We start from the raw sequence: 14,844 nt of genomic DNA, 5'->3' as shown, positions 1-14,844 counted from the left end.
AGTATTTCATTTGGATAGGGCCAATTAAATTGTCTCTTATTTACAATATAGCTGCATTTTCATTGTCAACACAATGCTCTTTTCGCCAATATAGGGGGAGTACTCTCTTACTACTACTACTGCCAATAGCCAAAAGAAAACACACAATTAATAAACGTCTTTATTTTCTTGACAGGCACTCCTGTTTTGTTGATTTAACAGAAATATCACTGCTGTAAGGTTTCTTAAATTGAACGAAAAGATCAAAAACCTGTCTACATTAGTGTAAATCACAATAATGAACAAATATTAACCGTGTGAATTTTCACAAACACATGATGAAATCAGAAAAAACCTGCAAAAATTAAAGTTAAATAGTCCAATTCTGATCTAAAATTTGGGGGGAAATGTCTCGTCTCTATCCGAGCTCCTGTTTCTTGTGAATCTTTACGGTGATTGTCCCCTCAAGAACCACTTTGGTCTCTTCGGTTTGGTCTCCGGTCTGGACTCTGACAGAGACGACAGCTGTGGACAGTCTGACCCTTTGGACCTCGGCTCGGGCTGAAACGGCTTCACCCACGAAGAGCGGTGCGGGGAAGCGGATCTGCTGCTTCAGAAGGACGCAGCCGGGAGAGTTCGAGCCGAGCAACGCCGAGATCAGGCCGTTCACCTGGAAAAGGATAAAAGGGATAAAAACTGAGGAAAAGTAAAAGAAGGGACAACAAACATGTGAACTTCAGTGACAGTTTGAAAGAACCATATATCATTTAAATTCACTGCCAAAGAAGCAGGTCTGTGCTTTGTCCATGTAGAGAACCAACATGAAGCACAATATCATTAACACGGTTTTGATTGCCTAAATACTAAAGCTGCGACAATCCACATTTGTCATGATCTGATACGTATCAAGATACTTAGGGGCCGATCCGATATGTATTGCAATAGATACAGATAGTGATCTTGATCTTTGGAACATTGTCATGTTTGAAGCAGCCAGAGGGAAAACTAAGAGCATTATTCTTATGTCTATGGAAAAAACATCCTTATGGACCTGATTTTGACTAGACTTTATCGGTGTGTGATAAATATGTTTATAGTCTGCAAGAAAACAGCTAAAAAGAGCGAAAAATTGTGAGGTTTTCTACCACTCGGCAGCACAAAGTATCGCAATACGATCTGATATTTTGTCCCAGCCCTACTATTTAATATAGATACTTCAAAAGTAGTCATTTGGTATCAATATATCAATACTGTTTAATGGATCCGCTCATTCCTAGTCTGTGCTGTTAGTGGCCTCGGTTTTACAGCTTCAGGCGTTGGTTAGCACAGTTTATGCTAAAGAAAAGGAAACCACCTATCTGCGATTACTAAATATCAATATCTATATCCTTGGCTTTGGGTTGAGACCAGGACTCACCAGGACTCCATGGACCAAGGGTCTGGAGAAGGCCGTGGTTTTGGCAAAGTGCGGGTCGAGGTGCAGCGGGTTTGAGTCCCCGGTCAGAGCCGAGAACTCCAGCAGGTCCCGCTCCGAGAAGGTCCTGGTCAGACTGAAGACCTGCCCCGAGTGAAGAGACCGCAGACCGGACCAGGGAGAGGCCAGACCGGACCTGCTCCACAGCCACATCTCAACTGTCAGGAGGGTTTGAAGAGACCTGCAGAAACGGAAGGCAACACCTGGGTTAACCTCTTAACCATACCGCCTTTGCGATGCCCAATCCCGTCAGACCTTGGAAGCTAAGCAGGGAAGGGCCTGGTCGGTACTTGGATGGGAGACCGTTTAGGAACACCAGGAAGCCAAGTGAATGTAATGTGTGAGTGAGTGAGTGGTTGGTGGTGGTCGGAGGGGCCGATGGCGCAGACTGGTTGCCTCGCTTCCGTCAGTCTACCCCAGGGCAGCTGTGGCTACAATAGTAGCTTACCACCACAGAGTATGGAGTGAATGAATAGTGCAATGTAAAGCGTCTTTGAGTGTCCAGAAAAGCGCTAAATAAAACCAATGCATTATTATTATTATTAACCTAGCATGGCGCTGCAGGTGAACGAGGAAGAACTTACAGTCAAGATATCAATTTTAAACTGAAGTTGTAGATTACTGACAGAAATATGAGGAAAACACATACTGCAAGTTGTGTGTCATTTGAAAAATAATAATAATAATAAAATAATGCAGAAAAAAAAATCTGCCAATATGTTCATAGACAGATCCAGGTTTAAATGTGTGTTTTTATTTTGTGACATATTAGTTCCAAAGATTTACTCATATGGATTATGGATCTGGTTTAGTTTTTGAATTAACTGCTTAAAAATTGCCTTGTTTTTTGGGTTCAAAGTTTAATAAATCTGTCACCACTTTGGTCATACCTGTCAAGTTTTGAACTTGAAAATGAAGGGAGTTTTTCGGTACCCACTGCGAGCCGTCCCATCACCACAAAACAAGCTCCAAAGATGGGGTAAAATACGGTTTCCCGACCAACACTTGACAGCCATGAAATAGATCTGTAAAAATCTGGTTGAGTCCGAGCCTGTAAAGTGTGGAGTCAGTAGGAGCGACAAGTCTCTTCAAAGTGAGGGTTTTCATTCCACTCTTTAACCTCTTAACCCCCGCCTGAACCAAGCACATTTTTTACAGTTTGCTATTGCCCAAATTTAAAAACATGTTGAAATAAATAAATAAATATTGACAAAAACAAAGAGGAAAACGCAACAAAAACAGCCACAAAGAGCAACAAAAAAGCTTCCAAAGTAATGTCATGAGACACAAAAATGCGACCAAACCACAAACAAAAAAAAACAATGAAAATGTCACAGAAAAGCCACAAAAAGCCACAAAAAAGTGAGGGAAAAAAGGTCCAAAGTCAACCACGTGAGGAGAAAGACCTATTTAGATCAGTTTTGTAGGTCTAAAGGGGGATTTCGACAGGACCAGACCAGTTCAGTTCACTTGAGACCGGTACATTTAGGGAGGGGCAGCCCCCGTAAGTTTGAGTTTCAAGTGACTTTAGGGTAAAGTGGTCTGGGTCATTATGGGAGTGGCCAAGGACATGGATGTTCATGTGGCAACAACCACAGCCTGATATCACTGAGCTTCAGTCCTGCATCAGAACACCTTTGTATATGCAACATGTGGCCATTAGGTGGAGCAGTGCGCTCATCTACAGAAAAATCATTAAGCATGTTTGAACCGTGGCAACATGCTTTCACCTCGACATGGAAACACTTGTAGCAAGAATTGGATCTATTTTCATATCAATTGTCCACACCTTTCGGATGTGCGTCCTGATCATCTTTGGGCTTTAAACTATAGGTAATTAACACATGTGGACTTTATTTGGATGCAGCTGTTTCTTCCACGCCTAAACCAGCACCATCTTTATTTTATTTCTTTATTTGAGCAGTTTGAGTGGTTTTCAAGCACCAGGAGAACAGTTATTGAGAGAAAAAAAAAGAAAACACAACAATGACCAAAACGAATAGGCTCATTATTTTAAGTGTGTCCAAAATAAAAGGGAGATATGAGGCCTTGCACCTGTCGTTAAGGCAATAAGAAAGAATGTATGGGAAAACTGTTGTGCAAATCAAACTTGAGCAGTAGATTACTGACATAAATATGAGGAAAAATATATCATTTTATTGAATGAATGTAGGCTATGAGTAGAGAGGGACGAAACTGCCTATATTTTCTTTGAACAAGTCATGATAGAGCCTGGTTTAAATTTGTGAAGAGAAAGCTTACTTTGAATATGCAAGCTGAGTATTGCCTGACCAATCAGAGTGGTGACAAGCCCCCCTTCCCCTTCCCCTTTCCCGTCAAACTTCAATATTCAGACAATATTTTTGCACGCATTCAAAGAAATGTGTGCAATCTTGCAAAGTAGGTCTTGCAGGCCTTTTCTAAATACACTGCTCACAAAAACTTAGGGCACACTCAAAAAACACTATGTAACTCCAAGTCAGTCAAATTTCTGGGATATCAGACTGTCCAGTTAGGAAGCCACGCTTATTGTGAATCAGTTTCACTTGGTGTTGTGGAAATGAAACAGACACAGGTGGAAATGAGCGGCAATTAGCAAGATCACTCCAAAAGAGGAATGGTTTTGCAGGTGGTGACCACAGACCATGTCCCTGTCTTCATCCTTTGTACCGTATTTTTGGAACACTTTTGCATTTGTCCAGTGTTCTCACCACTAGAGGCATCATGAGGAGCATCTACCACCCACAGAAGCTGCTCAGGGAGTGATGCTCATCCAAAATGGCACGTCCATTCGTGCTGTGGCAAGAAGGTTTGCTGTGTCTCCCAGCGCAGTGTCCAGAGCATGGAGGAGATACCAGGAGACAGGCCAGTACACCAGGAGACCTGGGGGGGGCCGACCGAGGTCAACAACCCAGCAGCAGGACCGCTATCTGCTCATTTGAGCACGGAGAAACAGGAGAAGCACTGCCCGAGCCCTACAAAATGACCTCCAGAGGGCCACAAATGTGCATGTTGGTCCTCAAACGGTCAGAACCCGACTCCATGAGGGGGGTATGAGGGTGGTATGAGGGCCCGACGTCCACAAGTTGGGCCGGTGCTTACTGCCCAACACCGTGCAGCCCGATTGGCATTTGGCCGAGAACACAGCGATTGGCAGATTGGCCAATGGTGCCCATGTGACAGACGTGACAGAGTCTGGAGACGCCCTGGAGAACGTTCTGCTGCTGCAACATCATCCAGAATGACCGGTTTGGTGGTGGGTCAGTGGTGGTCTGGGGAGGCATTTCATTGGAGGCCGCACAGCCCTCCATGTGCGAGCCAGAGGTTCCCTGACTGGCATTGGGGACCGGGATGAGATCCTCAGACCTATTGTAAGACCATATGCTGGTGCTGTGGGCCCTGGGTTCCTTCTGATGCCTGATAATGCCAGGCCACATGTGGCAAGAGTGTGTCAGCAGGTCCTGCATGATGAAGGTATTGATGTTCTGGACTGGCCTGCCCGTTCCCCAGACTTAAATCCAATAGAGCACATCTGGGACATCATGTCTCGGTCCATCCATCAACGCCACGTCGCACCACAGACTGTCCAGGAGCTACTGATGCTCTAATCCAGGTCTGGGAGGAGATCCCTCAGGAGGACATCCGTGGTCTCATCAGGAGCATGCCCAGGCGTTGCAGGGAGTGCATTCAGGCACGTGGAGGCCACACACACGACTGAGGATGATACAGACTCGTTTGGAGGAATTTCTACAGAATTTGGAATTTTGGATCAACCAGTGACCTGATTTGTCACTTTGATTTTGACTATAATTTTGGATCCAGACCTCCAGGAGCTGAGAATTTGATTTCCACTTATCATTCTTATGTTATTTTGTTCTCAACACATTGCCCTACACTATGAATAAAGATTTTCATCCGAAAAATCGAATTGATTGACATCTAGGATGTGTTTTTAGAGTGTGCCCTAAGTTTTTGTGAGCAGTGTATATAGAATTATACCCTTTATGAAGGGCCTCCGAGTCCACACAACACAGAACTAAACGAGGCTCAGAGGAAAAAAACAAATGACGCTTGGATTATTAGGCCCGAGCGCCATCAGGGCTGGCGAAGGGCCTCTTGTACTCATCGGATAGAGTGCGCGGAGCGAAGCGGAGCATCAGAAAACAAGCATTGTAATTGCTTACAATGTTTGCGCGTAGCGCACATAAAACAAGCGCAAAGCTTCTTTCTTTCCCTCTTTCTCTCTCTTTCTTTCTCTCTTTCTCTCTTTCTGTTGCAAATTTCACCCAGTGAACATCGATGAAAAGTCCCAGATTTTGGCCCAAAATTCAAACCCGATCCGCCGAAACTTTTGACTATTTCCAAATTTTTAATCGCGCCACCTCAGTTTTTCTTTAACATTGCGAGATAGGACGCGGGCAAAAATGAAGTTTGTCATAGAATCAAAAAAATCGGTACAGGTACAAGTTGAGCAAAAAAATATTATTACGGCAACGCCGTCGGCCATTTTGGATGACAGGCCGCGAAGCGGGAATACGCCTCTATTTTTCACTTCGTACAAAATCTATCTCTTCCTAGAGCATTTATCGGAACAAGCTAATTTTGGGTGGAAAATAATCTTGAGAAGTAGAACTTTAAAAGTTATCCAAATTACTTTTCTAAGTTTTACATTTTTTATGCGGCAAAGCCGCAAACTGGACGAAGTATTTTGCAATTGTTCGCAAACAATAAATGGCTCCCATTCGCGAAGTGCCCCCTTGCTTTCGGCAGGGCGATCGACGAGGGCTGATAATCGCCGCTTGCGGCTATATTTTCATTTATTTAGCTCTCGTTTCAACGCTCCTCGAAGTTTGTACCGCAACGAAAGCTCTTCACACCAACGCCACTGGATCAGAGGGAAAAGACGCCATCGAAACGCACACACAGCATTTATGTGTCACGTAAAAGCCTATCATCGCCAAATAAGGAGCAGCAGAAACGTTGTGATTTTTGTAAAGAAAGACAAAAATACAATCAAACAAACCCTTTCAGTGTTAAACTTGCTAAATAGAATAATTTAAAAGGTTACAGCGTAAGTTATTTATTTTCTTTTATACTTGCGTGATCTCTCTCCTTGTTTGGAGGGACGGATTCTACAATTGATGAAATACTCCATATTCCAACTTTGCATATCGTTCAAACAACAATGTGGATATTATGGTGTAAATTACACTATACATCACCCAACCCTAATTGCTTTGTTTTTTTTTAACAGATTTTTCCACTAATAACTAGTTTATTAAAAAAACTAAACCAGATCCTGAATCCCTCTGAGCAAATCTTTGGAACTAATATGTCATAGATTTCGTATTGGCAATTGGCAGAAAACTTTCAATGCTATTTTTCCTCATATTTATGTCCTTCATCTACAGCAGAAGTGTTTCTTTTATTTTCTTCCCATTAAGCTGCAGCGTGTTTCAGTCCCGGTTTGGGGGCGATTCCGTACCTGCAGGACTCTGAAGGCGCAGCGCTGCTCCATGTACGATCCCAGCAAAGTCAGGGAGCTCCACAGTTTCACCAAACCTCTGCCAGAACAAAACTTCAATCAACTTTTCTGGTTTGGTTTAGATGTAGCTGGGGAGTTTCGTGGAGTTTGCAGCAGAAACAGAGGTTTAAACTCACTCTTTGGGCACTTTGAGGACCGTGATGTTGGAAGCTTCATCGTGTCGCAGAACGTCGAAATTCAGCGCCGCTCCCACCTTCAAAAACAAAAGAGAGTCAAAATAATAATCAAATCAAAGGTCCTGAGGCCGTTCGGGTGCTCACCTCTCCGTGAAGACTCTTGAGGCCCGAGACGATGAAGAATCTGAGCTGCACTTCGCTCAAACTCACTTCCTGCTTCTCCAGCTCCCTGCCACAAATAAACGGTTCATATAAATCTAATAATGGGAGAACAAAGTGGGCGAAATCAGGGCTTGACATTAGCACCCGCCTGATTTGGGCTGTGGGGGGTGAGGCCGCCTCTCTCACTAGCCACAGGGTCAGACTGCTCCCATTCATTTTCCTTCAGTGTCCCTTCATTGACATCTGAACATCATTCTACTGCACTATAATTCTCCTCCAGCTCATAGACTGTAAAAATAATGGACGTCTCCTCCTCACTCCTCCCCGTTTACGATAATGACCACGGCCATGGGGGAATTCATGGCGGATTTACAGACTCCCCCTCCCCAGCTCTGATGAAGCATGTTCCTAAAAATGACATAAGGGCGGGATTTTCACCGTACACTCGGCCCTTGCGTGACGTGTAGCTCGCGCTGCTCCAATGCTAACAGTCCGACCCTCATTAAGTACGAGATTTCAAAAATTCATATTACGAAAACCAGCCTGGTTTCATATATTGTGACTAACCCAGCGTTATCTCAGGAGGAATATCTAGCCTAGTCTAGTGTTGAAAACATTGAAACCAGGCGTTAAAGTTGTTTTTAAGGTGTCTAAACTCCAATGCTTTTCAATGGGGGCCTAGTGGCGATATGGAGGTACTAAAGCAATGGCGGAGCAATGGCGGCCCCCACGTTCGTGGTCAAAAAGCAGGGCAGCCAGCGGCCATTGCTCCAGCTTCATTGTCTCGGTCTCGGGTCTGCGTCTGTCACGTGCACCAGCATGAGCCAAACAGCACCGCTCCTCCACTCCACACAACCATGTCACATGCAGACTTTCCCCTCGGTTTTTCTCCGGACAAAGAGTTACAGGCATTTTGAGCGCAGGAAACAATGGATGAAAGTGCAGGCAAGCAGTTCATGACCGCAATGAGGAAAAGAGAGGCGCAGTGAAGGGGCACAGGAGGCAAGCGCTTTAGACACTTTGGTCTCAGTCTGGAGAAAGGAGTTTATCAATAAACTTAGTAACACTTAGTAAACACACTCCCTTCAGAATTCAACAGTTCAGTGACAGAGGGGGCAAAAGAGTTGGAGATTATCCCTAATTTTTTACCCTACTTTTTTCCCCATTTTTAAGAAGAAGAAGATCTTTATTTATATAGCGCCTTTCACAGACATATGGTCACAAAGCGCTTTACATGAGACAGTTGCACATTCACTCCATACTCGGTGGTGGAAAGCTACGTTTGTAGCTTCAGTTTCCCCTGGGGGAAACTGTCAGAGGCGCTTTCGCGACTACACACGTCTGCACCAACGGACCCTCTGACACCACCATACATTCACTCACACACACACACACATCATTCATCCTGGCCTATTGTGCATGTTTTTAGTGGTAGGGGAAACCGGAGTGCCCGGAGGAAACCTACGCAGACACGGGGAGAACATGCAAACTCCACACAGAAAGGCCCGTCCAGGTGGGAATCGAACCCGGACCTTCTAGCTGTGAAGCGAGAGCACTAACCGCTGCGCTACCTTGCCTTTTGCCTCATATGTTCCCACATCTTTTCCCACGATCCTTGACATTGGAGGTAAACTTGATATTGCAAAACTCTTCGGCCTCAGGGGGGGGGTCACAAGTTTGTTCATCTATTTTATATGTTTTATGTTGCTCATTTACCGCTATTTTGTTTTGGAATCTGCTGATTTTTGACGAGCTCCCTCTGAGGAAGCTACTAAACATGAACGTCCTTCATAAATCAGCCCAATGTACCTCATACAGCGCCCCCTGCTGTCAAAGTTCAACACTGACGTTAGAAAACAAAAACTCAAGCACATCCAGTCTGAATTAGTTTGCAGGATCAAAGGGGAGCACAAGAATGAGAAAAATGTGTCCGCACTACTGTACAGCTCACAAAAATAGCATTTATTACTTACATTTCGAGAATTGGCCCTTCCTCAGACCCAAACCCATGTCTGAAGAAGGGCCAATGCCCGAAATGCAAGTAACAAATACTATTTCTGTGAGCTATACAGTAGTGCGGACACATGATTCACATTCTGCAGTTCAACACTGACACATTCAGAAGGATTATAGACCTCTTTAAACCTCTAGTAGATATATTTCTATAAGTTACTATGATTGAAACCTTTACTTTAAATAAACCTCTTAACCCCCGCCTTAAATGAGCATATTTTCTCCAGCTTGGCTTTACCCAAATCTAAAAGCTTCTTGAACAAAGCATCAAAATAGCAACAAAAATGAGGACGAAAACACAAAAACGTTTACAAAAAAAGCAATAGAGTGATAAAAACACAATAAACAAGCGACTAAAACACAATCAAAAGAAAAGAAAGAAAGAGCAACAAAAAAAAGCCACAAAAAAGTCACAAAAACACAACAATAACACAATAAAAAAAGCAGCAAAAACACGACTAAAAAGTGAGAAAAACACAACACAAAAAGCGTCAAAGAGCAAGGGAAAAAGTGATGAAGAAAGCAACAAAAGCACGATAAAAACGAAGACAAAGAGACGAAAACATGTGTCAAAAATACTACCAGTTTTGTAGGTCTTAGCTTTCAAATGAGGCCAAGCTCCAGTCGAGAAGCTTTTAGATTTGGGTAAAGCCGAACTGGAGAAAAAGCACTCGGTTAAGGCCAGGCTTAAGAGGTTAACTTGAGAGCAACGTCTCATTTGAAAGCTAAGACTTACAAAACGGATCTTTTTCCTTGTGTTTTTGCCGCATTGTCGTCACTTCTTCACTTTCTTTTTCATCTTTTGTCACTTTTTGTGGCTTTATTGCGGCACTTTCATCACTTTTTGGTAGCGTTTTTGTTCATTTTTTTTCTTGCCGTTTTCTCGCTTGCTCTTTCGTGGCTTTTTTTTTTGGGTCACTTTGTATTGTGTCTGTCAAACATTTTTGTCACTTTTTTTAACGCTTTCTTGTTGCATTTTCATTCACGTTTTTGTTGCTATTTTGATGCTTTTCTTCAAGAAGCTTTTTCGAGTAGAAAAACTAGAGAAAATGTGCGCCGTTCAGGTGAGGGTTACGAGGTTAAAATATCAGCCAATCCCCTTCATATCGGTCGGGCCCTTTAACTGATTTTTGTTTTCTCTAATACCTAGATTACTCAAAAACAGAACAAGATCCATTTTCTTTTGTAGTTTTGGAGCTAAAGCCTGTCGTGAGAGGATAATGACACGTACAGTCGTATCTTGAGGTAGCGTTCAGGAGCCGAGTCCTTCTTCAGCGCCTCGAGGTTTGGCAGCGCAGTCTCACAGCTCATCTCCCACAAAACCTCTGCGCTCGGCTGGAAATAAAACACAACCATTATTCAAAATGTGGAAAAAAGCCCAATATACAAAGACTGGATAAATCAATAAAAACTGCTTGAATTAACCTCTTAACCCCCACCGGAACCAAGCACGTTTTACCCAGATCTAATGCTGCCTTCATGTGCACTCGTTGTCATCATTTTTTAAACATCTTTCTTCCATTGCTTTTTTCTTGGGTTGCATAACATTGTCACTTTGCTCTTTTGTCACTTTTTTAGTCACATTTTCAGCACTTTTTCGTTTTATTTTTGTTGATATTTTTGACATTTTTTAAAAGAAGCTTTTAAATTTGAGTAAAGTCAAACTAGAGAAAATGTGCTCGGTTCAGGTGGGGGCTAAGAGATTAATGTTTCACTTTACTACCACACAAAAGCACTGGTAATTTCCACTTCACAACTGGAAAGGCTCACCTTTACCAGAGCTCATGAAGGCAGCATAAAACAAAGCTTATAGAAGAAAGTGTCCAAAAAACGAGGATGAAAATGCAAATGCTAAAATGTGAAGGATCAAACTCACAAACATGTATGTCAGAATATTCCCTGCAGATCAATGTCATTTGAGGCTGAGCCGTGAAGTAATAACTTGGTACAATCTCGCCTTTTCTCAAACTTATATTAAAGCTGTATAAGTGTGGCTAACACAGAGCTAGCTAGCTCAGGGTAAACAAACCGAATTTCACCGGTGTTTTGTAAAATCCCGGAGCTAACGGGGGCTAATCCCATTCAGTTTGATATAAACGTGATTCGAAAAGGCAGGACATTACTATATGAATGTTTTGATAATATGAATGTTTTCAATCTTGAATAAACTCACCTTCAGCTGCGGACAACGTGAGGGCTGATCAGTCTGCGCATGCGCCCAGCCCAGAGACACTGGCTGCGTCCGAAATCACCAACTTAGTGGCTGCGTCTGAAAACTACGGCAACTTATTGCATTCTTTTGAGAAAAAATAAATAAAAGTTTCTGTTTTAACGAGAAAAGTTTCTGTTTTTATGAGAAAAGTTTCTGTTTTTATGAGAAAAGGTCTGTTTTTTATGTAATCACAAGCATCTCTCCCTACCGGCTCACACTAGACCATTACCCTGGCCTGTGCAGTGCTTGTTCGAAGGCTAGGCTAGATTTTGACCAACTAGCTGTGAGTAGTGTCGGATTCAGTTAACGTAATGTTGAACATCTGAATTGGCTATCTGCAGAACCATTTTTTCCTATACGATGAGGGGCCCTTGCAGCCGCAAACTACGCACCTTGCGTAGTTTGCGGCTGCAAGGGCCCCTCATCTCAGTCAAACTATGGTGTTATTTCACTGATTAATCAACGCGTTGTTACGGGACAGGCTCTCTGACAGCGCGCACACATGAGCAGGAGAGACCTACCACCTTCCCCTGTCTCTCCCAACACGGGAGTAGCCTACGTCTCCGCTCGTGTCCCCGCTCGGCTGTCTGTCTCCCGGGGCTCGCTTCACCTCATGCTGCCCTCATGCGTGGCTCCTGCGCGGGTGCATCATGTCACCCGTGTCCCGGGCGCAGCTCTCATGTTTTCTCTGCGTGGACTCGGGGCATCGGCTACACACTCATTTAAACTCTTCTTGTTGTGTCTAGCGGAGAATCAGGACAGTAGTTTGATGGATAGACGAGAGTAAAGCCGTGTCCGTGGCCTTTTTGTCTCAAAGAGGAGTTGAATCCACACGTTCTCACGAGCACAGTAACTTACAGTAACTCTGGTTCTCTGAATGTGCACAGTCGATGACGAATTGGGCGACTCACAGGCTAATGCTCAGTGGTAAGACTGAAATAACTGTCAGGTGCAGGTTTCAGTTAGTTTTAAATCAGTGGTTCCCAAACTGTGGGTCAGGGCCAGAGGTGAGAGAATGGGCCCATTTGTCATTTTCCATTTTAAAAAGTGGGGGAAATAGACTAGTAGTCCTAAATCCCAATTGAACAATGGCTTAGTGGTTAGTGGTTCTCACACAGAGGTGCAGGGCCTGAGTTGAGGTTATTATTTTCCACTTCTGCGATGCTTTACTGCACAGTGGAACTGTTTGGTTCGCTCTTCGTCGAAGAACCATGGGATGCGTACTGTAAGGGCCCTATTAGGCCATCGGCTAGCTCTCAGAAAGGGCTTAGAAAATGACTTTTGTTCCAGGAAATAGGAAATACTTTTTATTTTGATTTTTATCAAGTTCAATAGTTAAACTTCTTCCACAAAAAGTTCCACACGCAAACTCCCTGCAGTTAATGAGAAATTGGCTCCTAAAGCGGGGAAGTTTGTGAAAAAATTGACATTTTAGCCTCTGCAGGCATTTTTGACTCCAGTTATTTAAAAAAGTGTAAAGGCCACAGACTTCAAATTTTACAATCATAAAGACAATACTAAAAATATTCAATATGTGGAAAAAGAAGGTGGATAGGAATGCTAGTTTTTAAGAAATAACTTTTGAAAATATGCCTTTTTTGAAATTGCGTCCTATTGAAACAAGCACACACTGGGCCCTGCCATTTACACATGACATTTTCAAATGAGATTTTATGAACATAAATAACAAAGTGCTCCATATAAGTTTCAAACATTATTTTATTTTTTGTGATTTTGGGGTTTTTAACCATCAGAAGCAGATCAAGTGTATCTTGGCAAAAGGAAAAGCTTGACTTCAGTCTTGCCTGTTAGATCTTGTAATTCATTCAATATAAGACCTTCTACTGCAGTGGTTCCCAACCTTTGTTCTTGATTCCCCTCCTGTGCATGCTGTAGTCAGGCTGTGCCTCCTCGGTTAAAAAAAATACATTAAAAAAATCAAAACTTAAAAATATTTACCGATATGCATTTTAAACACATTTTCTGAAATTAGATAATTTTGCGCACCTGTTGTGATTTTTAACCATTTTAATTTGTGCAAATGTATGACCTGACCCTCTGACCAGACAAAGCTCCGGGCCCCACCTACTGTCCCAGGAGCCCCCGGTAGGAAGCCCCGCTCCCCAGGTTGGGAACCACTGTTCTAACGCACTCTCTATCCAGGCAAGGAGGCTGAAAAGTTCTTGTTGTTAGGGTCCTTTAAAGGCTCTTTCTGATGTAGAGTGTAACTCCTGAATTACAGTCCTCGTTCAGTGTTTCAAAAGTTCACTATTATTTCTCAGATTAGACGGTGATTGGAGGAAAATCAGCTCGAATCCTTGACATCAGCCGGTCCGATCTGAAATCAAAAAGTACTGTTAAGTTTAATTTACAACTAGTTTATTGTATGTTGAGGTAAATACTTCATATACCAATTAGTTTTTTTATTACATTGTATGTACAGTTTTGGGGCCCATATGAGTAGATTATTAGTTTAAAAAATAAAGTCTAGTATCTGGGATGATGATGGATGATTGTGGATCTGTGAGTGGTTTGTTGTGCCTTTTCTGAAACCGCATCCTCCTTCCTTTTCCTACTCACTAACACTGGAAATGCATGTTCCCTCGAAGGAAAGGTCTGTCCTAAGCAGAACACGCAGCAGGAGAAGTGGTTTATAAGCATGGATGCGACTCACAGGTGTGTGTTACAGAGAGCAGCCTCATGCACCAAACTATTTATGTTCCATGTTTATTTACAAGAGTCACATTTTACAGTCATATAGAGATTTGATAATGAAAAGAAAGCAGAAATGAGACCTAATATTGGCAAGTTTTAAGAAGCTAAAATATAGTGTACATATGAACAATCTGAATCTGAAACTCTAAGAGGAAATTAATGTTCAATTCAAAGAACTAGTGTAAGTGTGAAGCAAAAGGAAGGAGGCGGTTTCAGAAAGGGCAAAGGTCAGAGGCCACAGAGTCGGACACATTTTGTTCTAGGCCCAACTTAGAATTTGATGGAAAAAAAAAGAAATCTCACTTCTCTGATATTAATTTAGGCCAACCCAATAAATCCCTGTAAATCTAAATGCATGACTTGATTATAAGACGGTGATAAACAGAAAAATACATGACATACCTCTAATCTGAGGCCTCTGACGACTCTGCAGTTCATTGATGATCTTTAGCAGAGTCTCATCAGGATCACTTCTCTGTTGCCCAAAGTCCTCCAGACAATCACAGGAGATCTTGTATGTGTATGTGGCCACAGATGGCCACTGTAAAATACAGACAAAGCACATTTTACGTTTTGAACAAAAAGTACAGTCAAGAATCAAAGCAATATCTGAGGAGCCAAAAGGACA

General features: G+C 42.7%; 1 protein-coding gene across 2 annotated transcripts; it reads right to left on the bottom strand.

Moving 5' to 3' along the window:
• Positions 1-230: 230 nt before the first annotated feature.
• LOC306962765 (ribonuclease P protein subunit p14-like) lies at positions 231-11,544 on the bottom strand. 2 transcript variants are annotated; one of them, XM_079556041.1, is made up of 6 exons: positions 11,463-11,544; positions 10,521-10,624; positions 7,259-7,343; positions 7,115-7,191; positions 6,939-7,017; positions 1,470-1,634 (listed from the first exon to the last, which is right to left on the bottom strand). In XM_079556041.1, the coding sequence occupies exons 2-6, from the start codon at positions 10,598-10,600 to the stop codon at positions 1,608-1,610; spliced, it is 348 nt and encodes a 115-aa protein (XP_079412167.1). In that variant the 5' UTR covers positions 10,601-10,624; positions 11,463-11,544; the 3' UTR covers positions 1,470-1,607. The 2 variants fall into 2 exon arrangements, with proteins under 2 accessions (XP_079412166.1, XP_079412167.1); XM_079556040.1 differs by lacking the exons at positions 7,259-7,343; positions 10,521-10,624; positions 11,463-11,544 and adding an exon at positions 231-649 and having other exon boundaries at positions 1,397-1,634; positions 7,115-7,175.
• Positions 11,545-14,844: the final 3,300 nt, after the last annotated feature.

Source organism: Gobius niger, assembly GCF_951799975.1.
Source record: "Gobius niger genome assembly, chromosome: 5".
Taxonomy (NCBI): Eukaryota; Metazoa; Chordata; class Actinopteri; order Gobiiformes; family Gobiidae; genus Gobius; species Gobius niger.
This window is presented reverse-complemented; position numbering and strand designations above follow the sequence as displayed.